The 22,662-nt window shown below is 38.2% G+C and overlaps 1 protein-coding gene across 1 annotated transcript in view; it reads right to left on the bottom strand.

Annotated features, from left to right (window-relative positions):
• LOC134219965 (GTPase-activating Rap/Ran-GAP domain-like protein 3) overlaps positions 1 to 20,855 on the bottom strand; it is a 263,290-nt gene extending 242,435 nt beyond the window's left edge. Inside the window, exon 1 of the mRNA XM_062698872.1 lies at positions 20,143 to 20,855. Coding sequence (XP_062554856.1) covers positions 20,143 to 20,186 — 44 coding nt within the window. The 5' untranslated portion in view covers positions 20,187 to 20,855. The remainder of the gene's footprint in view (positions 1 to 20,142) is intronic.
• Positions 20,856 to 22,662: the final 1,807 nt, after the last annotated feature.

Genomic DNA, 22,662 nt, shown 5'->3' with positions numbered 1-22,662 from the left:
AATTGTTATTATTATTATTTTAATTATTGCTCAAAAATATGAAAAATGTATGTCATCACTCAGCGAACTGGACTAACGAAATTCATAATTGGCGCCTTATGAATCTTCGACCAATTATTCCACCAGCAGTGATTCCTATACGCAGTCAACTTCCCGAGTAACCAAGCGTCGATGGGCGTGTGGTCTACATACCGACCTCCCGACCCCAACGTCCATGGTTCGAACCCAGTCTGCCGCACTTTACTTTTTTTTAAATGAAAATCATTCATAAGACAACATATTGAAATTCATACCGATTCCTTGTGGCAAATTTTCATAAGGCGTTTGATTGAAAATCATACGTCCATTTTCCTCAGTGTTCATTAATTTATTCATTCATTCATCATTCATCTATTTATCTCACTTTGAAATTTTCAAAATGTTAAGCTACAGTGAGGTAATAATTTCTATTGAAAAACCGACAATTTTAAACTACAAACCAATTTTAAAATAACATTTATTACGCTTTTTCTGACCGTCTAGTTTTGAAGTCTAGGAGTTCATTTAGAACCATCACATCTATTTCTATACAAAAACTAACTCAACATTATGTTCTATTCATAATTCTAAGTTACATTTTGTTGATGACGTTTCTCAAATCGTTAATTTGAATAATTCAGTCCCTAATCTCTGATATGTATATGAACCCGATGTGCTTTAGTAAAGGTGTGGGCCAAAGTCCTCTATGTCTGAAGTAGTCGAAAAAATAACGTAAACATTGCCACCCACAGTGGGTGGGCGGAATGAAACGTTACGTCTGTTATAAAGATTGTACTGAGTTTGCCAGACGTGACGTCACATTCGGCCACCTTCGGCCATCTTCGGCAACCCAGCTGAGAGTTTCTCTCTCAAAAGAGCGAATTTTCTGACAACCGTCATTTCAAGACAAAATTTTCAAAACGACTTATTTGCTTTTGTAAACAAAGATTCAAACGACGATTTGACGAATCTGATAGCTCTCCCACGCAAACCAATATCATCAACAGGTAGCGGAAACCTTCATCTACCTATTGATGGTATTGGTTTGCGTGGGAGAGCTATCAGATTCGTCAAATCGTCGTTTGAATCTTTGTTTACAAAAGCAGATAAGTCGTTTTGAAAATTTTGTCTAGATTTGTTTGCTATAATAGCATGATGTTTTGTGCTCAATATCAAACCGGATGGGCATCTCTACTTTGAACTAGAAACAAATCAATTTTTTGTACAAGAAAAACAACACGAAAGTTTTTTTTTCTTTTTCAAAGTGTCATAATTTGAAGTGATTAACTCCAGTTTCTTCTTTAGTTCATTCATCAACTCTAGTAACTGCGGGGGTTTATTTATTAATTCGATTTAATATTTTATTATGTCGATTGCCATCAAATTTTTAGCGGGAATAGTAGTTTGTGCAACAAGTAGCAAAAAGATGATTTTTTCAGCACGAGTTGTACGTTTATACTACGAGTGCTGAAAAAATCGAGTTTTGCAACGAGTTGCACACACTATTTTTTGCAATGACGAAAAATGAACTTTAATTTGATAAATCTGTTCCAAAATTGTAGTCTAATTTTCTCCACATGATCATAAATAATTTATTGGCAAGAATTATGTTGCTGAGGAGAAGAATCAGATTCCATGCTACCGTGCCACATTGCAAAGTTCAATGAGCCGTGAAGCGATAGATGTACATACTTGCCTTTGGAAATTTTGGATGTCATGACCGCCAAACTATTTTTTTTTTTTTTTTATTCCTTTATTTATTTGGTAGGCACTCTGTGTTATTTAACCGCTACTGTGCCGTGATCTACTGTGGTATTCTGCTGCCAGAATCCACACAGAATCTATTTTTAGATTTTTCCATTATTCATTGTTGTTGTCGTTGCTGGTCCATCTCACCGTGAGTCCATTGTGTCCATTTGTCCGTGTCGTGAATTCAATGATCGTTGCGCATTGTTCGGTTACCATTTATCCGGGTACGTTGGAGGAATGCCTCCGAGAAGAACAATTTGTCAGTCGTCATCAGGCAGTCGTAACGGCAAGGGCGCTCCCCAATACGCCACCGTATAAGCACAGAGAAACAGACGTTTCACTTAGAACAAAATGCAATCAAAATCATCGTCACGAAAACATTGTCGCCCAATGCTAAAATCACGATGAGTGGCCAAGCGGCAAGCAGATGGCGGTAGTGCGTAAACGTCAAACACAAGCAAAATCGATGGAAGCGCCATCGGTGGCCGATTGACCACCTACAAAAAATTAAATCAACCGTTAAAAAGGTGAACGATGGAACATGTGTTGAGTGAGACGTCTGTTTATCTGTGGTATAAGGCTGCGCATCCGGCGACTGACGAAGGTTTTTGGTGGAGGGGCTGGGAATCGAACCCATGACCATTCGCTTGTAAGGCGAACGTGTAGCCAACTACGCTACGGGACCCCCCTAAACTATTTATTTTATTACAGGGCGCATAGAATACACTATTTAAGCACTTACCCAAGCTAATTTATCAAATTTTAGTCACGTAACGACTATTCTGGTGTTGGTTTTTCATTATAGCACCCAAATGAGTGTTATGATGAATATTATGCAACCCATTTGAGTTGCATAATGTTCATTAAAGCATCCATTTCGTAGGTATGGAAAAGTAGGCCGTTTTACCACTCAAAGACGAACTGTAAACCAGATATTATGATCAGGAATTGCAAAAAAAAAATTTCTTCACATTCCAAAAAGGCTGTGAAATTCGGTTATGGACACCCTTATTGGTTCGTTTATGGGCACCCTCATTTTATTGATAAATCATTCAATATCTTATTAGTTGTCCCTTATAATTATTTAGACATGATTGATTGAAATAATGAGTTTATTTAATATTTTTGTTCTTTGGGCATGTCTAGTAATTATACACACACTTTTTTGAACAAAGCGTTGACTGATTTGCTTGCAACAAGTTGCATTCGACGAGGAATGCTTTCCCATTATCTCCTATTGAAAATTGGTCAGATCGGACTATGGGATCAAAATTTATGGTCAAAATATTATTTTTTGTAATGAACGAGAAAGGCATTATTACCGCTATGGCGATTAATCAGGATTTTTTTGGCTGTGATGCATACCAATAAAACGTAAATCAATGAAGAATTGAAACCCATTTACCTAAAGTGCTAATTTAGACCTTTCTTATGTGATTTTTTCAACATCCTCCTTAATGCACCGAGGGAGGCATCATCACTGCTAGGTGTATTGATTTAATTTTTTGAATGTCTCCTGACTGAATAAACTGTCTCCTACAATGAATAAACTGTTCCTTGTCTTTAAATCTAGGTGGTTTTTATTCATGCCCACAACCGAACCACAAAATAAAAATGTCCAAAAATGTCAAATTTTCTAAATTGTTAATATTTTTTTCAAATCGATGAAATCATACTAATTTCTTTGCTATTAATGATCGTCGCGATTTTATGTTTCGGTTGCTAATCGATTGATTTTCGGCGAGAAATATGTAAAACAAATGTTTGCCAGATTGTCCGGACGTTTCGGTCGATTCACTGGCCTTCGACCATCTTCTGCGGACTCTAAAATACACATATATATTGTCAACAAAACATAAATAACACAAATATGTCCCTCTTCTTCAGTGTGTTGCGATAAACCAGTTCCAGGAATGTTTTTGTTTTTAAGTTGTACTTGTGTTGTTCTAGATGTTTGGTTAAGAACTGACTAGTTTCCGCCATGTACCTTTTGTTGCATGCACCGCTCGGGACTTCATACACCACAATAGTATTTTTGTTTTTATATATTCATGGATTAGGAGAAAAGCTGACCAAGTGTTTAAGAAATCACGAGTTCAAAGTGGCTTATAAACCAGTAAATAAAATTAAAGTTATTTTGTTTACAAAAACTAAAGATACCAACACCAAAAAATCTAATGAAAAAATCAATTAGAGGCTCGTGCATGGGTGAATTGTGAAATGTTTGAGACAGTTATTTTTATTCCTACGTGCTACTGCAACCAGTGATATTAAATGTATTGTAGCATTACCCGTGTCCATAGTGTATAAGCTCATGTCGAATTACTCCAGTACTATCGAAAAAAAATGCATCATAGTTTTGTTACAATTTTGTTTTGTTTTCTCATAAGCTTTAGAAGGAATAAAATATTATGGGAAGAAGACAATTGTTTATACTTTGAAAAAGTATTTTGCAACATGGCGCAAATGGAATTGAATGTCGCTGTCGAATGTCGTCTGGTGGATGGGCATAATTTTCTCTCGAATCAGCTATAGTACTAAGCCGATTTTCAGCTTCTTTTCGAACACATTTCCATTGTAGCGCCGTTGCGTGATAATGAATCGAACGGGGAACATGAATGGGTGACGGAATGACCACCCTCTTTTCGACTGCAAAACTACCGATTTTCCCGCTCCCCGGTTCTGTCTCGGTTTGGGAAATAGAAATAAATTCTTGGATTAACAAATTGAATAAGAATAGGAGGAAGGACTGTTTCGGTGGTACACCTGTCTGAGATAGCCAACATTTCACCATTAATTTTCAGCAAGATGTCAATTCTCGACTTGGTAACTGATAAACGGTCGATATTAGGTGAAATTACTTTTCTACCTTTCTCGTACCCTAAGTCTACGAAAAAGCTCTATGATCACTCCAAAAACGAAGGTTTTTTTATGAGGCTCGAATATATCCCTTAGCTCGACAAACTGAACTGGAACTCGCCCTTTAATATCATTTTTCTCGAAACAATTCGCATTCGACGGGAACGAGAACCAATAAAAAATGGAGTGGATCAGACAATGGAATAACAAGTTATGGCCAAAATACTATTCTTTCGTAATACACGAGATAGGCACCATTACCGCTAGGCGAATTAATTAAGGGGTATTAATTAGTTTTCAAGCTATAACTTGCCTATACCCTTTTAATTATTGATTACTGTCAAACAGGAGAAAATCATTTAGCGAGATAAACTTGATCACAATGGTTCTCGGTTTGTATTCATCATTGATGACACTTTTATGAATTTCTACTTCGTGATTGCTGAGACCTTGGGAAGCAGAGAATCAAGTGAATGGAGGTTGGGATTGGCTTCCAATTTTCAATGTTTGTTCCGGAAGCCCAATACATTCATCAAGTCAATAACGATTGTCTCATGGTAGGATGATTTTTGGCTTTCTCGTACCTACAACACAGTTGTACCGTAAGGCTATCATTTCACTCCAAGAACGAACTTTTTATAAAAGGCCCGGAGACCCATAGTGTTATATACCAATCAACTCAGCTCAACGAACTAAGCACATGTATGTCTGTCCGTGTGTATGTATGTGTGTGCACAAAAGCTAAGAAAAACATTAGACAACTTTTCATATAGTAATACTTACCCGATTTTCTCACATCAAGTTATATTTGAATGAGGGCAAAATCTAGTTGATCACTATTTAATTTGATAAAAATCGACCGTTGCGTTGAAAAGTTATAAGGAAAATGGTACATCGAATCGAGCCAAAACTAAATACGAGAAAGGCGGTATCACTACTCGGTGAATTAAGTTGGGTTTTTAATAAAAGAGAGTATGCTATCTGGGCACATTTTGTAAAGTGATACGATTTTGAAGATGAGAATACATAAATGATAGCTGAATATCAAAACTTTCCAATCTGTATCTGTATTGAACATAAAAATGGATTCCTGTCTGTCTGAACCTTATAGACTCGGAAACTATTGAACCGAACGGAGTGGAAATTTGTATGCAGAAATTGTTGGGGCCGGGGAAGGTTCTTGAGATGGTTTGAGATCCCTCCCCCTTTGGAAAGGGGGCCCCTTTAACAAATTAAACAACAATTTCTTCATAACTCGAGAACTAGTCAGAGAATAAATCAATTTTAGGCGAAACGGGTCTGCTAGTACTAGATCTTTTCCGATAGAAGTAGTGACACAAGCAAGTTGTCATCAACATACACAATTTATTTAGAGAAGTAGAGATGTTTGGACAAATTTGGGTACATATTACAAAAAGTATACATTGGTACAAATTTTTGACAAAACAAGCATCAAATATCTAATTACTCGGATTGTATCGTAGATTTGCTGACAACTTTTAATTGAAAGTAAGTGAACAAATTGGCTTTTCGTTACACTTAGGTGTTCAAGAAAGACAAAAGGTACTATCAATGCTATCAAGACCTCATAGGTCATGGTTAATAGGGAAAAAGTTTACCAAACATAACGAGACTGATATCGACTGAGAAGGAAATTTTAATACCAAGATTTTCTAATTATGAATTATATTTTTTATGCGTTTCTCAGAAAATGATAACCAAAATATAAAATAATGTTCATTGAAATATTGTTTCTTATAGAAATTATTTTTTGCAGACTTGTCTTGTCTTGTCATTATAATGAGATCATGTAGTTTTTGCTGGTCCTGGCGCGTTTGCAATATTACTAATAGTCGTCGATGCGTTTAGCAAATGGGTCGAAGTTAAAGTTACCACATCATGGGCATAGCCAGAATTTCAAGAAGGGGGGGGGGGCAACTTTTTTGGTCTTCTAAATCGTAGTTTTATAGTAGTTTTATAAAAACCCATGAATATTAACACATGAAACAAACATTAACAGTTTAAGAAAACTAGAACCATACATCTGAATTTCTAAACAAATCCTCTCTGAAATAATATTTATTATAAAATAGGCAGAAAAATCAATATGCAAGCTTTCTCCAGGAATTCCTTCGACAATTGCTCCTGGCATTCTATCCGAAATTCTATAGGGATTCTTTAGAAATGCCTCCAGCAACTTCTTCGGCAGTGTCTTCAGGAATTCCACCAAAAATTTTGCCGGGAATTGATCCGAAAATTCCACCATTATTTACTCCAAGAAAATCTTTACGAACTTCTTTATAAGTTCTGCAGAATTCCCTGCAATAATTCAAATAATTTCGTGCTGTTTCCCATAATTTTTTAAAATAATAATATTCCGTGGAAATTCCGCAGAATTGCCAGAAAACATTCCTGAGAATTTCACGAAAAATCTTCGAATTGTTTCGAATAATTTCTTGTGAAAATTTCAAATAATTTCTCCCCAATTCCACCCCAAATTTATACAGAAATTATACCGAAAATGAAATCAACAATGGAATTTTCGAAGGAATTCCTAGATTAATTCGCAATGAAATCCTGAAAGAATTCCGGTGGAAACTTCAAGATTTCCGCTGGGAGATCCTCCAGGAGTTTCTCCGAAAATTCCTCCTGGAATTTGGCATTTCCACCAAGAATTTCTCTAGGATTTCCTTCGAGAATTATTCCGGTAATTCTATTGGCAGTTCCTCTGATAATTCTTCCAAGAATTTCGGCAGAATTGGAATTTATTTAGGCTTCTTCAGGAATTTATATAGATTTCCCACAAGAAGCTCCTCCGAGAATTTCTCTGCGAGCTCCTCAGGGAATTCTCCGAGAGGTCCTCTGATTATGATGTTGGTCCATCTACAAACCCCAACAAAGGTTTCAGCTAGACGAGGTTTGTCTATAAGATGAATTCTCTTGTTTCCGAGAATGCTTCTGGTAGTTTCCCCGGGGTTCCTTTGAAAGTTCTCCCAAGAGTTTCTTCAGAAATTCTTCCAGAAAATTCCTTCGAGAGTTCCTCCGGGAATTCCACCAGCAATTCATCCGGGAGCTTCTCCGGAAATTCTTCCGGGAGTTCCACCAGAAGCTTCTTCTTCTTCTTCTCATTGGCATTACATCCCCACACTGGGACAGAGCGGCCTCGCAGCTTAGTGTTCATTAAGCACTTCCACAGTTATTAACTGCGAGGTTTCTAAGCCAGGTTACCATTTTTGCATTCGTATATCATGAGGCTAACAACGATGATACTTTTATGCCCAGGGAAGTCGAGACAATTTCCAATCCGAAAATTACCTAGACCGGCACCGGGAATCGAACCCAGCCACCCTCAGCATGGTCTTGCTTTGTAGCCGCGCGTCTTACCGCACGGCTAAGGAGGGCCCCTATTAGAAGCTATAGAAGCTATTCCAGGAAATTATTCAGGCTTTTTCCGGAAATCATTTAGGCTTGCTTCAGAAATTAAGTTGCAAATTCCTCCCGAAGGTCTTCCGATAGTTTCTCTGGGAGCTCATCCGGGAGGTCCTCTAAGAATTCTTCTAGTAGTTTCTCCTGAAATTCCTCCGGGAGTTCTTACGGGAGCTCCTCCGGCAGTTCCTTCGGGAATTCCTCCGGGAGATCCACCAGCAGTTTCTACGAGAATCCCTCCGAGAGTTTCACCGGCAGTTTCTCCGGGTGTTTCTCTGAAAAGGAACTCCCGGAGGAACTCCCAGAGTAATTTCCGGAGGAGCTCCCGGGGGATTTTCTATAGGAATTTCCGGAGAAATTATCAGAGGAATTCTCGAAGGAACTGCCGGTGGAACTTCTGGAGGAATTTATTGAAGAACTACAGGAAGAATTTCCGGAGGAAATCCTGGAGGAACTCTCGTAAGAATTCTAGGATGAACTCCCAAAGGAATTCCCGTAAGAACTCCCAGAGAAATTCTCCGAGGAACTTCTGGAGGAATTTGTAGATAAATGCCTAAAGAAATGCTAAATGAATTCCTGGAAGAAAGCCTGATTGAATTCCCGAAGGAACTACTGGTGGAACTTCAGAGGAACATCCGGTGGAATACCCTAGAGGAAGAGAAAAAATATTTCTGAAGGAACTTCCGAAATCCCATTTCCCGTGAAATTCCTGCCAAATATCGTCCAGGAATTCCTGGAGGTATTACCGGAGAATTTCTTGGAAAAACTCCTGGAAGAACTCCCGGAGGAACTCCCACAAGCACTTCCGGAGGAATTCCCACATGGAAGTCCTGAAATAATTCTTAGAGAAGTTCCTAAAGAAATTTCCGAAAAAATATCTGAAGGAATTCCCAGAAAAATACCAGGATGAATTAATGCAGAAACTCCCAGATGAAATCCTGAAAGTATTCCCAGATGAATTGCTGAAGAAAATCCCTGCGGATTATTCCTAAGAAATTTCTGGAAGAACTCTTGGAAGATATCCGAGTAAATTCCGAGTGAAGTCCGGAAGGAATTTTAGTACACTTCCGCGGAAAATCTCCCGGAGAAATTCCTGAAGGAATTCCTGGAGAAGTATCTGAAGAAACTCCCGAAAAAATACCTGGAAGAATTTCTGGGGAAATACTTCGATCGAATTCCAGGAGAAATTCATGAAGATATTTCTAGAGGATTTTTTTAAGGATATTCTGAAGTAATTGCGTAAAGAATTCCAGATTGAAATGCTAGATGATTTCGCTATTAAATGTTTGGAGGTATTCCCGGAAAACTTCTTGGAAGTAATCCCGGAGGAATTAAAGGAAGAGTTCCGAGAGGAATGCCCGGAGAAGTTCCTAGAAGAATTTCCGAAGGAATTTTTTATAGATTTACAATTGAAATTATGGAGCTAAATCGGAGGATTTCCGTCATAAATTTTTGAAGAAACTTAAGGTAGAATTTTGGGAGGAAATTCCGTATGTATTCTTGACGGAACTCTCGAATGCATGCCTGAAGGAAATGCCGGATTCTTCCTGAAGGAAAGATAGCCGAAGAAATATCTAGAAGTAAATCTTGGAGAGAAGAAAAGAATTCTAAAAAAAAAAAAATTAGTGGGGGGTTTCTAGATAAGGAGGAATTACTATTACATGAGAAGGATTTTCGAACGATTTTCAGAGGAATTTGTGGATAACTTTCCGGAGGAATTCAGAAGTTCCCAGGGGAGCTTCTAGAAGGATTTCAAGGAGAATTTTTGAGCCCGAAATGTTTCGAGTTGTTTTGAACTTTCATATATTATGGATCCTGGATGCCCTAATAAGTTTTGAGAATCTTTAGAATTTCAACCACCTATTTCTGTATATGATTGGATCGTAAAGTGCACATGTTTGAGGGAATTCATTTCAGTACCCGTTCAATCTTTCCATAATTAAGGGGGGGCGACTGTCACCCCCTGGCCCCCTCTGGCTACGCCCTTGACCACATCCACTACATCAACGGCTACAATCAAAATTTTCGATGAATTATCCTCATCGTATGAGGCATCGGCATAACAATTGTATCGGACAACGGATCCCAGTTTTTTGCTGTGAAGCTCAAAGGATTCCTACAACAAAACCGTATCAAATAAAACAATCTATCGGCACCTTATCGCCCCTGCGATAAATGACCAGTCGCAGCGTTATGTACAAACAGTGAAAAATGCCTTGCAGGCAATGGGAACAACACACGATAATTTACAGGCAGTGTAGAAAGCTCCCCACGCCGAAACTGGTGACTAGCCAGCGAAATCGTTCGTGGAACGCAGAAGAGCACCAGCACATCCAAAACAGCAAACTGCGTTTCAACCATCCTTACAATTTATTTCTCCTGGGCAGCAAATTTGTTTTCTCAAAGCAAAATACGTATGGATAAGTAATTCTAAGGAACTGTTTATGCCCTATTGAAAGACTTGCACTACGAGATTATTTTCCAAGAAGAATATTTGAGACGCCACGAAATCAAAGGCGATGTTTTGGCTGGATTGACAGTGATGACAATGCACTATGGTCCAGGATACAGATTTACGCGGCGAGATGCATTTTACGCCAAAACTTTATGTTTTAGAAAAAACTGTTGTTCTATAAAATTGTTCGAAATAGTTGGGCCATCATTACAGTGCTATTAAAAAATAGGGTGGCCCATCATATGAAAAAATTAGATTTTTGCCTTTCTCGTATACTAAGTATACGGTAAAGGCTATATGATCGCTCCAAAAACAAACTTTTTATAGAAGGCCCGGAGACCCATAGTGTTATATACCAATCGACTCAGTTCGACGAATTGAGGTGATGTCTGTGTGTGTGTGTGTGTGTGTGTGTGTGTGTGTGTGTGTGTGTGTGTGTGTGCAAAAACTACTCAAAAATGTCACTCATTTTCAGGTACTTATCCTTAACCGATTTGCTCGCAACAAGTTGTATTCGGCGCAGAATCCGGTTCAATTGTTACCTATTGTAGAATGGCCTGATCGGACTATGGGCTCAAAAGTTATGGCCAAAATACAAAGTCTTACGAAAAAATCGTGTAAAAAATGTCACTCATTTTTTGGGCACTTATCCTCAACCGATTTGCTCGCAACAAGTTGCATTCGACGCAGAATCCTGTCCCATTGTTTCCTATTTTAAATTGGCCAGATCGGAATATGGGATCAAAAGTTATGGTCAAAATACAAAATCATACGAAAAAATCGCGAAAAAAATGTCACTCGTTTTTCGAGCACTTATCCTGAACCGATTTGCTCGCAACAAGTTGCATTCGACGCAGAATCCTGTCCCATTGTTTTCTATTTGAAATTGGCCTGATCGAACTATGGGACCAAAAGTTATGGCCAAAATACAAAGTCTTACGAAAAAATCGTGTAAAAAATGTCACTCATTTTTTGGGCACTTATCCTCGACCGATTTGCTCACAACAAGTTGCATTCGACGCAGAATCCTGTCCCATTGTTTCCTATTTGAAATTGGCCAGATCGAACTATGGGACCAAAAGTTATGGTCAAAATACAAATTTATACGTAAAAATCGCGTAAGAAATGTCACTCATTTTTCGGGCACTTATCCTCAACCGATTTGCTCGCAACAAATTGCATTCGACGCAGATTCCTTTCCCATTGTTTCCTATTGAAAATTGGCCAGGTCGGACTATGGGATCGGAAGTTATGGCCAAAATACCTTTTTGCCTTTCTCGTATACTAAGTATACGGTAAAGGCTATATGATCGCTCCAAAAACAAACTTTTTATAGAAAGCCCGGAGACCCATAGTGTTATATACCAATCGACTCAGTTCGACGAATCGAGGTGATGTCTGTGTGTGTGTGTGTGTGTGTGTGTGTATGTGTGTGTGTATGTGTGTGTGTGTGTGTGCGGAAAACTTCTCAACAAAATGTCTCTCATTTTGCGGGCACTTATGCTCACCCGATTTGCTCGCAACAAGTTGCATTCGACGCAGAATCCTGTCCCATTGTTTCCTATTTGAAATTGGCGAGATCGGACTATGGGATCGGAACTTATGGCCAAAATACAAATTCATTTGAAAAAATCGCGTAAAAAATGTCACTAATTTTTCGGGCACTTATCCTCAACCGATTTGCTCGCAACAAGTTGCATTCGACGCAGAATCCTGTCCCATTGTTTCCTATTTGAAATTGGCGAGATCGGACTATGGGATCGAAAGTTATGGCCAAAATACAAAATCATACGAAAAATCGCGTAAAAAATGTCACTCATTTTTCGGGCACTTATTCTCAACCGATTTGCTCGCAACAAGTTGCATTCAACGCAGAATCCTGTCCCATTGTTTCCTATTTGAAATTGGCCAGATCGGACTATGGGATCAAAAGTTATGGCCAAAACACAAAATCATACGAAAAAATCGTGTAAAAAATGTCACTCATTTTTCAAGCACTTATCCTCAACCGATTTGCTCGCAACAAGTTGCATTCGACGCAGAATCCTGTCTCATTATTTCTTATTTGAAATTGGCCCGATCGGACTATGGGATCAAAAGTTATGGCCAAAACACAAAATCATACGAAAAAATCGTGTAAAAAATGTCACTCATTTTTCGGGCACTTATCCTCAACCGATTTGCTCGCAACAAGTTGCATTCGACGCAGAATCCTGTCCCATTGTTTCCTATTTGAAATTGGCCGGATCGGACTATGGGATCGAAAGTTATGGCCAAAATACAAAGTCATACAAAAAAATCGCGTAAAAATGTCACTCATTTTCGGACACTTATCCTCCACCGATTTGCTCGCAACAAGTTGCATTCGACGCAGAATCCTGTCTCATTATTTCTTATTTGAAATTGGCCAGATCGGACTATGGGATCGAGAGTTAAGGCCAAAATACAAATTCATACGAAAATATTGCGTAAGAAATGTCACTCATTTTTCAGGCACTTATTCTCAACCGATTTGCTCGCAACAAATTGCATTCGACGCAAAATCCTTTCCCATTGTTTCCTATTAAAAATTGGACAGGTCGGACTATGGGATTGGAAGTTATGACCAAAATACCTTTTTCATAAAAATCACAAAAATGTCACCTATTTTTCGGACACCTAACCTTAACCGATTCACACGAAACAAGTTGCATTCGACGCAGAATCCTGTCCCATTGTTTCCTATTGAAAATTTGCTGGATCGGACTATGGGATCGGAAGTTATGGCCGAAACACCATTTTAGCCTTTTATACGAAAAGGCTGTATGTTCGCTCAAAAACCAAACTTTTACAGAAGGCCTGGAGACCCATAGTGTTATATACCAATCGATTCAGCTCGACGAACTGAGATGATGTCTCTGTCTCCCACTTCATACGGGAGTTTGGCAGAAAGACGGTCATGAGATTTATATCATAACAAATATTGCCCTCCGCTCGCGTGATGGGAATGACATTTTCGTTTTCTTTTGTGTAGTCGGAGCTTCAGTTCAACTAACATCCAAAAGTGATATCCTTAAAATATATGACTGGGTGAAATAAAACAGGGTTATGTACGTCAAAAAGATTGGAAAAGGAAACAAAATGTCGAAATTCTTATTAGCATATTGTAGATCAAGCTGAAAACCGAACCGAGGTCCCGCGAAATCGCATTTCCGGATGTTGCAACTGCATCGCGAGTAGTGCGCAACTGTGCCATAGTCGGGCACCACTCGCGATGCAGTTGCGACATCCGGAAATGGGACAAAATATGATTTTCGGTTTTCAACTGGATCTACAATATCTTTGCCATAAATAATCTGATTTTCATAGAACGGACAAAGAAATTTGTCTTTTTTACTCCTAGCCACTAGCTCATCTTTTTTCAAGCACACACATTTTACGATGGTCGAGAAAGGCACCATCACCGCTAGGTGGATTAATCTGGGTTTTTTTTTCTATTTCTAGAAATATTTACATGTTATGTTCTACAAAGTTGTAGAGCAGCTTATTCCAATCAATTTTGCAAACTTTTTTCTGTAGCTCTTAAATTGGCTGATTTAGAGCAATTTTACCTAATCGGGTTAGGGTGTACCTCAAAAAAAACAGTATTTTTGAACTACTTTTTTTGTTTTAGACTTCTCGAAAAGGTTGTCTTTAAGTGACTTTTAGAGCTCAAAAAAATGCAACTTTTGATGCTCACTATCTTTTTCCGATCAAAAGTTATAATCGTTTTTCTATCAAAATTACATTTTTTCCATAAGTTGATATCTCCGGCATTTGAAAGAGAAACTCATATACTTTATTATGTCAAAAAATTGGGGATATGTTATTTTTTAATCTAAAGTTTTACCAATTTTACTAAAACCATGTTTTTTTGCCTTTCTCGTATACTAAGTATACGGTAAAGGCTATATGATCGCTCCAAAAACAAACTTTTAATAGAAGGTCCAGAGACCCAAAGTGTTATATACCAATCGACTCAGTTCGACGAATCCAAGTGATGTCTGTGTGTGTGTGTGTGTGTGTGTGTGTGTGTGTGTGTGTGTGTGTGTGTGTGTGTGTGTGTGTGTGTGTGTGTGTGTGTGTGTGTGTGTGTGTGTGTGTGTGTGTGTGTGTGTGTGCAAAACTACTCAAAAAAATGTCACTCATTTTTTGGCACTTATCCTTAACCGATTTGCTCGCAACAAGTTGCATTCGACGCAGAATCCTGTCCCATTGTTTCCTAATGAACTGGAACAGACCGGATTATGGGATCAAAAGTTATGGCCAAAATACTAATTCATACGCAAAAATCGCGTAGAAAAAGTCACTCATTTTTCAGGCACTTATCTTCAACCGATTTGCTCGCAACAAGTTGCATTTGCTGCAGAATCCTGTCCCATTGTTTCCTATTTGAAATTTGCCAGATCGGACTATGGGATCAAAAGTTATGGCCAAAATACAAATTCATACGAAAAAATCGCGTAAAAAAAGGTACTCATTTCTCGGGCACTTATCTTCAACCGATTTGCGCGCAACAAGTTGCATTCGAGGCAGAATCCTGTCCCATTGTTTCCTATTTGGAATTGGCCAGATCGGACTATGGGATCGAAAGTTATGGCCAAAATACAAATTCATACGAAAAAATCGCGTAAAAAATGTCATTCATTTTTCGGGCACTTATCCTCAACCGATTTGCTCGCAACAAGTTGCATTCGACGCAGAATCCTGTCCCATTGTTTTCTATTTGAAATTGGCCAGGTCGGACTATGGGATCGAAAGTTATGGCCAAAATACAAATTTATACGTAAAAATCGCGTAAAAAATGTCACTCATTTTTCGGGCACTTATCCTTAACCGATTTGCTCGCAACAAGTTGCATTCGCTGCAGAATCCTGTCCCATTGTTTTCTATTGAAAATTTGCCAGGTCGGACTATGGGATCGGAAGTTATGGTCAAACTACTTTTTTTTAATGGAAAAATCACAAAAAAAAATGTCACCTATTTTTCGGACACCTAACCTTGATCAATTTACACGCAACAAGTTGCATTCGACGCAGATTCCTGCCCCATTGTTTCCTATTGAAAATTGGCCAGCTATGGCTAAAATGCTAACTTTTACGAAAAAATCGTCTAAAGAATGTCACTCATTTTTAGGCATTTATCTTCAGAGTATTTGCTCGCAACAAGTTGCATTCGACGCATAATCCTGTCCCAATGTGTCTTATTGAACATTGGCCAGATCGAAATATGGGATCGGAAGTTATGGCCGAAACACCATTTTTGCCTTTTGTCTACAAAGTATACGAAAAGGCTATACCGTGCAAATTCATAATTCGGACACTTAAGAACTTTTTAAGACAAATTAAAATTTAATCACAAGCTACTAACCATGTCCATTAGAGTGATTCAAATTTTGACTTTTTTGCCCCCCGATGCTTAAACGATTGCATTTGCCATTTTAATAATCCTCCTAAATTTTTAGCAAATTTGGATGTAATTTGACTGTGCACACGTCATTTGAAGTTTGTATGGAAATTACTGTGAAAACTGACCCTTATGTGAAAGACCGTTCCGTGAGGTGACCCATGAACTATTTAAATATAATCAACACATTTACTTCAGAGAATACTTCTCAAGCTGAAAGGCAGTTGTTGTTGCGAAGCAATTTGTCATTTTAAAGCAAAGTTACGAAGAAAACAGAAATGCTCATTATTGATATGGATTTTATTCTTTTAAGTGTTAAATTGAATTTCCCACGATTCAGTATTTCCCTAATAACTTTTCTTGTGATCATCAAATCGTTTCGCAACAATAACGGCCTGTTTCCTTGTAAAATTTCTCATGTTGCCGATGTACTCATATGTTTTTAGAGCTTAAAGGGAAGCGTTGGGGAACGGTTTTCCATGAAAGTTACTGTTTTCATAGCAAATTTCATACAAACTTCAAACCGCGCGTGCTCACTCAATTTACTTCCAAATTAGCTAAAAATGTAGGTGGGTTAATAAAAAGGCAAATGCAATCGTTTAAGCATGGGGGAGCAAAAAAGTTAAAATTTGAATCACTCTAATGTCCATCCAAGTACAGTTTAATCCGAAGCATTCGATTCTCAAGTTAATATTCGTTCGTCGCAGTCTATAAAATGCACTAAAACTAGAATTCTTCGACTACTTTTAGAACCAAACCTCGGACACACGCACGCACTGTTTCATATTTCGGACACGTTGGACAGCTAATTTCCACAGAATATTAAATGCAAATGTTTATTTTTCTCGTTAATTTATTCTGTTTGCCTTTCAAATAAACAACTGCTTCAAAGTAATATGGCTAACTGTGCCCCAAATATTACAAAATTACTTCCAAACATGTAGCCTTCCGGACGAGAAAGTTGAAACATTTCTGTGAAATATTTCAAAAAATCTTCCATGAAAATTTGGATGTCCGAAATATGAATTTGCACGGTATGTTCGCTCCAAAACCAAACTTTTACAGAAGGCCTGGAGACCCATAGTGTTATATACCAATAATCGACTCAGCTCGACGAACTGAGAGGATGTCTCTGTGGGTGTATGTATGTGTGTGCAGTGCGCGCACCAAAAGTGCGAAAAGTTTAGCTCACTTTTTTGGTACTTATCCTACAGATTTACTTGCAACAAATTCCATTCGACGCGGGATCCTGTCGTATTGTTTTCTATTGAAAATTTGGAAGATCGGACTATGGGCACAAAAAATATGGCCAAAATGCTTTATGTTATAAAAAACATCCAAATGTGATATCCTTAAAATATATAACTGGGTAAAATAAAACAGGGGTATGTACATCAAAAAGATTGGAAAAGGAAAAAAATGTAGAAATTCTTATTAGCATATTGTAGATCAAGTTGAAAACCGAAACGAGATCTCGCGATTTCAACTGGATCTACAATATCTTTGCTTAAAATAATCCAATTTTCATATAACGGACAAAGAAGTTTTTCTTTTTTACTCCTAGCTACTAGCTCATCTACTTTCAAGCAAACACATTTTACGAAGGTCGAGAAAGGCACCATCACCGCTAGGTGGATTAATCTGGGTTTTTTTTTCAAATAAATAGATGTAACTCGACAACGGAAGAAGATACAGACGATATTCTTATAGCAAAACAAAGTGAGCTTTTCTTCATACTGATTATGGCGCTTCCCCATTATTTTCTAGAAAAATGATTAGAAAACATTTCTGAATTTCCCTAAACCAAAATACACTCATTAAACCACAAGCCATAACCCTTCAGCACCCGAAACAAATGGCCCCGTTTTCCCCCATTCAAAAATATAAGCACTTCAAAATGTATTTTATAACAAATGAAATTGAGGATATCTCATTAGGAGGATCAGTGTAAATACTTATTAATCAAAACACGCATCTTTTTCAGCTCTAAAACATTGTAGAAGACGGTATCTCGATATAAATTAAAATTGAAAAAAAATATTAAAGTATGAAATAAAAAAAAAACAATTTAAAAAATGATCAAAAATCAGAGAATCCACCCTATTGCAACATATATCAAAATGAAGCTTAAAATTTCCGCACCGCTTGTGTATGGATGACCTTCATGGCAAAAAATGAGCATCGCCAATACTTTCACTACGTGAAAATGTTCGCCTACTAATTACTATAAACATTTTGGTTTTGACGAGTTGGGTAGAATTTTCGGTTTTATTACACTTCTAGAACTGATGATTTTGATGTCCTCGTACCTTATAGCTACTTTTTTAAATGATGGAAAAACCTCAAATATTCTCAAATTCCCCAATACCAAAATATGCAGAGCAATCCTTGACCTTTTTTCTGTCTAACCCAGAGAAAATGGATCCCCTTTTCCCCCATTCAAAAATACAGGCGTTTGAAAACAACGGATTTTTTTTTCAAGAAAAACAGTGATATATCTGCAATCCACCAATGAATTCACTCAGTTATATAACCAAAATGTGCATTTTTTTATTCTCTAAAACTCTGTAGAAGACGTTAATTCGATTAAAATTAAAACTAAAAAGTTATAATCAAAATATTGACTTTTTAGGTTCACCCCAACATAATTATTCAAAATTATCATAACAAATGATATAAACGACGTACAACGACAGCAAAGTGCCTCAAAATTAAATAAGGAACAACTTTCTAGAACACTGTACAATGCTAAAATTAGAAATATAGAAGTTAAAAATTTTATCTCAAAATGTAGTGGGGCTACCCTATTGCAACAAACTTCAAACTAAAGCTTAAATAATAAGCTTTGACATTGACTTTGTTCGTAAAATATTATCATCATGGTGAAAATATTTTTTTTCCTCATAATCTCTCGGGGTGGCCCAATGTGCAATGGCTTTGATTTGCGCTAGGCGATGTACATCGACGCTGTCCAACAGAGTACAACATAGTGTCGGCACATGGAATCACAATTAGACAATTGATGGAAGCTTGTTATTGGTTCCAATTCAAACCAATCTCGACGTTATTGTTCAATCGGGAAAAACGCTATGACTCCGTGAAAAGAAACGAGCTATGGGAAATAACTCCTGACAGAATCCCACTTTCAAAGTGCTCGCGTTTTCGGGGGCACATCACTCGATACGGAAGCAACGCACAACAGTCATTTTTATTTTTTCACCCATGCTGCGACGCAGCAAAGCTGAATCAACAAAAATGACAGTTGTCCGCCGCCTCCGTATCGAGTGGTGTGCCCCCGAAAACGCGAGCACTTTGAAACTTGGATTCTGTCAGGAGTGACCTTAAGGACATGAAGCGTAGACGTTAAAAGAGGCGGGCCGAAAAGCTTCCGGGGTCACTTAGTGCCAGAAGAAAGAATAGCGAAAACAATAGTCAGCAGAGATCCGGATAGAGGCTGTGCGACTTCGTGGAACGCCGCAAACACTTTGGAACATCTCCCAAGACCGACGATTATGGAGCTCTACAATATGCCAACCATGTGTCCAGGTAGGTTAAAAGTATTTCTGATCAATCTCATTCAACGATTGCCGTAACACAAAACGCCTTCCAAGAGATGTCGAAATTTTTTTCTCTTCTTTTTTGTTGGCATTACATTCCTTACTGGAACGTTGCCACTTCGCATTTACTCATTCCACATTCAGGTTTCCAAGCCAAGCTACTATTTTCGGAATCCTGTATCATCAGTCTAACACAATAATACTCCATACATTCACCCACAAAGAGTACTGGATCGAACCGGGTGTCGCTAGACCCCTTCCCTAACACGTCATCCGAAGGAAACACTTAGCCGTATAAATGGTTAACCTTCACAAACGCCCGTAATCGATCAATTTATGCTAGCAAATTTAATTAGCTGCGTGAACTTGAATACATTTAACACAATTACAGGAATGGCAAGCGACCTAACCCGCCACCCGTCATCAATTAATTATTCACAACTTGCACGAAATTCAATTAACATGTAGCATCGGTCCCACCGTAGAAAGTCGCACATCCAGGTTTTCCTAATCGTGTCAATAACCTAACAACTTTAACAGAGTACGGCCCATCCAAAGTACACAAACACAACATCAACTATACGGGAACAAAGAATTTTCTCCCATGTTCCTTGGGGACAAAAAACCGCCGCACAATACATGCGCTGAATTTACCTTGTTTCAATACAGGAACCACCAGCCGTCGAATCCCCTTCCATGTTCAGCGTAGCCGACCAGCAGTACTTCGATGGTAACTATCGAACTCGTCTATCACTTCCTGTTCCTGATCAAACACTTCGGATAACGTTACCACCCGACGCGTGTTATTATCCTTTTGACACTCGAATACCACGGGGAATACTTATGCTTGTCGCGGCAACATTATCTTATCTTTTATGCATGAGTCGCGAGGAGAACTCGTTTGCCGCAATCAATATATTGACTTTTGACTGTTGCTGAGGATGCAAATTTACGTTCACTGAAAATGGGTCAACAGCATCCAATTTGCGCCTCGGATGATATTTGGCGAAACCATCAACTCATTTGTTTTCAAAACTATCTCAATGCACTGCACTGTTGATTCGATTTAATCCTCACCATATAAGCTTTCCCAGTAACCGCATCGTGGCATTAATATGTGGAAAATCTTTGCGCTTAAAACACACTAATCCTTAAATTCCAATCCAGTAGCACCAAGCCGGTCCCGATTCTACTATCCAGCCGAGAGCATCATTAATAATTCAAACACATTCCATTCACAAATCCACCCTCGGTCAACGACGCCAAGCTCTTTCAGTGTGCCACGTTAAAATTGCATAAAACTACCAACTGCTTGCCGAGAAAGCGACGACGACAGCCTGCGATAGAGCCTCGCAGACTGACTCGTAACCATGTCTTGTCGATAAACCCACCGGAGTCACATTCGGAATCCAACTGAACGAGCGGGGAAAACGAGAAAAGTCAACCGTATCATGTGATTCTTCACGTCGGACTGATTCTGTGTTCTCGGTGTTTTCATCACGAGGCGTTACATTTTCCACGCGCGCCTTTGTGTGACGATCCTGCACAGAGCGCTTACCAATGTTACGATGAGAAGCCGGTTACATCGAAGTACGGAAACTGCGGTTTCCGATTAGATGTACCAAGCATTGAGAAAGCGAACCTAAATGGAACTCACTCTCAATATCAGCGAGAAACCAACTCGGTACTCATAAATGGATACTTCAGATACTCGCTTCAGAGCTTTTTGGGTGTTTTTGCGACTTCATAAACAGAGCGGGCCTGAGTATTTAAATGTATGATGCAAGCATGGGTCGGTCTTGTTGACCTGATTAGAATGAGTAGGAAAACTGAAACGGCATAGAATGTAAATACCAATAGCCATCGAAATTGCGTCACGTTTTTTTGCGACCTATTTAGAAACATGTATCCCAATTTGGCTGTTATAAATATTGTTTGAAAATTGTCCTAGTGCTCTTCGAATGGGGAGAGGGTAGCTGAATAATTAAAATGATAATTGAAATAACAAAATCAAAAATGTAATGAGATTTATTAGGGATTATTTTGAAAATCCTTTTGTTATAAAAATGACTTTCGTATATTTCAAATACTTAAGTATTAATTTATGCAACATATCGCAAAAAGATAATCACCCTTGTTCTTGTTTACGTACGAAACGCGCTTTCGAACGAAAGCTGATGTGCATTCTCGTTTACGCCAGCATAATCAAATAGGGAAACGATTCGAACGAACTGCATTCGTTCGAAAAATTCGTTCGTCCGTAAACAAAAATAGGGATCACAACTTGTGTACATTTATCCAGTGCAGTATGCTGACAAAGCTCAACTCGAGACGAGCCAGTCTATTCTACACATACACAGCAATTACTTGGAAGAATCCTGGAAAATTATAGTCTATCTTTTTTCATGTCAATATTTAGGTTTGAAGCACATCATGGATGTATGCAGTTAAAACATAAAAGCGGCTAGGTCTACTACAAATTCTGTGAAAATCGATATTTAACTTGAATTCACATTTAAGCCATAGAACGGGGACGTCTCGTACATGGGTAAAAATCTGGATCCAAAAAGTGGCAAAATGAGTCATGATTTCAAGAAAAATGTTTGTTTTTATTTTATGAAAAAACACCATGAAAAACGGTCTTAAATCATGACTCATTTGGCTGTAAAGCTGGCTTGGCGTTACGTTTTAGGTATTTAGTGGCGAAAAGTGACAAACAGAGTTATGATATTACGAAGCATGGACTCCAGAACCATGAACTGAAATCATGAAAACCGAATCGTAATTCATGAATCTGGCATCTGTTACTTATGGTTCCGATACTTATTTTACGGAAAGTGACCGAATTCGGGTCATGATATCATGAAGCATGCACATTGGAACCATGCACTAAAGTCATGAACTTAGGAACATGATTCATGAATCTAACATGTGTCATGCCCTGGGATCATGGGCGTCGATTTAAATCCAGAATAAAAATCGTGAGTTGAAATGCATTACTGACTACAACATCTGTGAAGAGCTAAACGGGAACATTGGAGCTCGGTACATTTAACTCAAAATGCATTTTGTAACCAATGAGCGTTTAATTTATTTTAGCACATTCGTCAAAACAATTCACTGATTTGTTTTTTTTTTTCTTATTTTCGCTGCTTTAGTTTTATTTTATTTTTT

The sequence above is a fragment of the Armigeres subalbatus genome, chromosome 3 (assembly GCF_024139115.2).
Source record: "Armigeres subalbatus isolate Guangzhou_Male chromosome 3, GZ_Asu_2, whole genome shotgun sequence".
NCBI lineage: Eukaryota > Metazoa > Arthropoda > Insecta > Diptera > Culicidae > Armigeres > Armigeres subalbatus.
The sequence above is the reverse complement of the archived record's forward strand: the minus strand, read 5'-3'. Positions and strand labels throughout refer to the sequence as shown.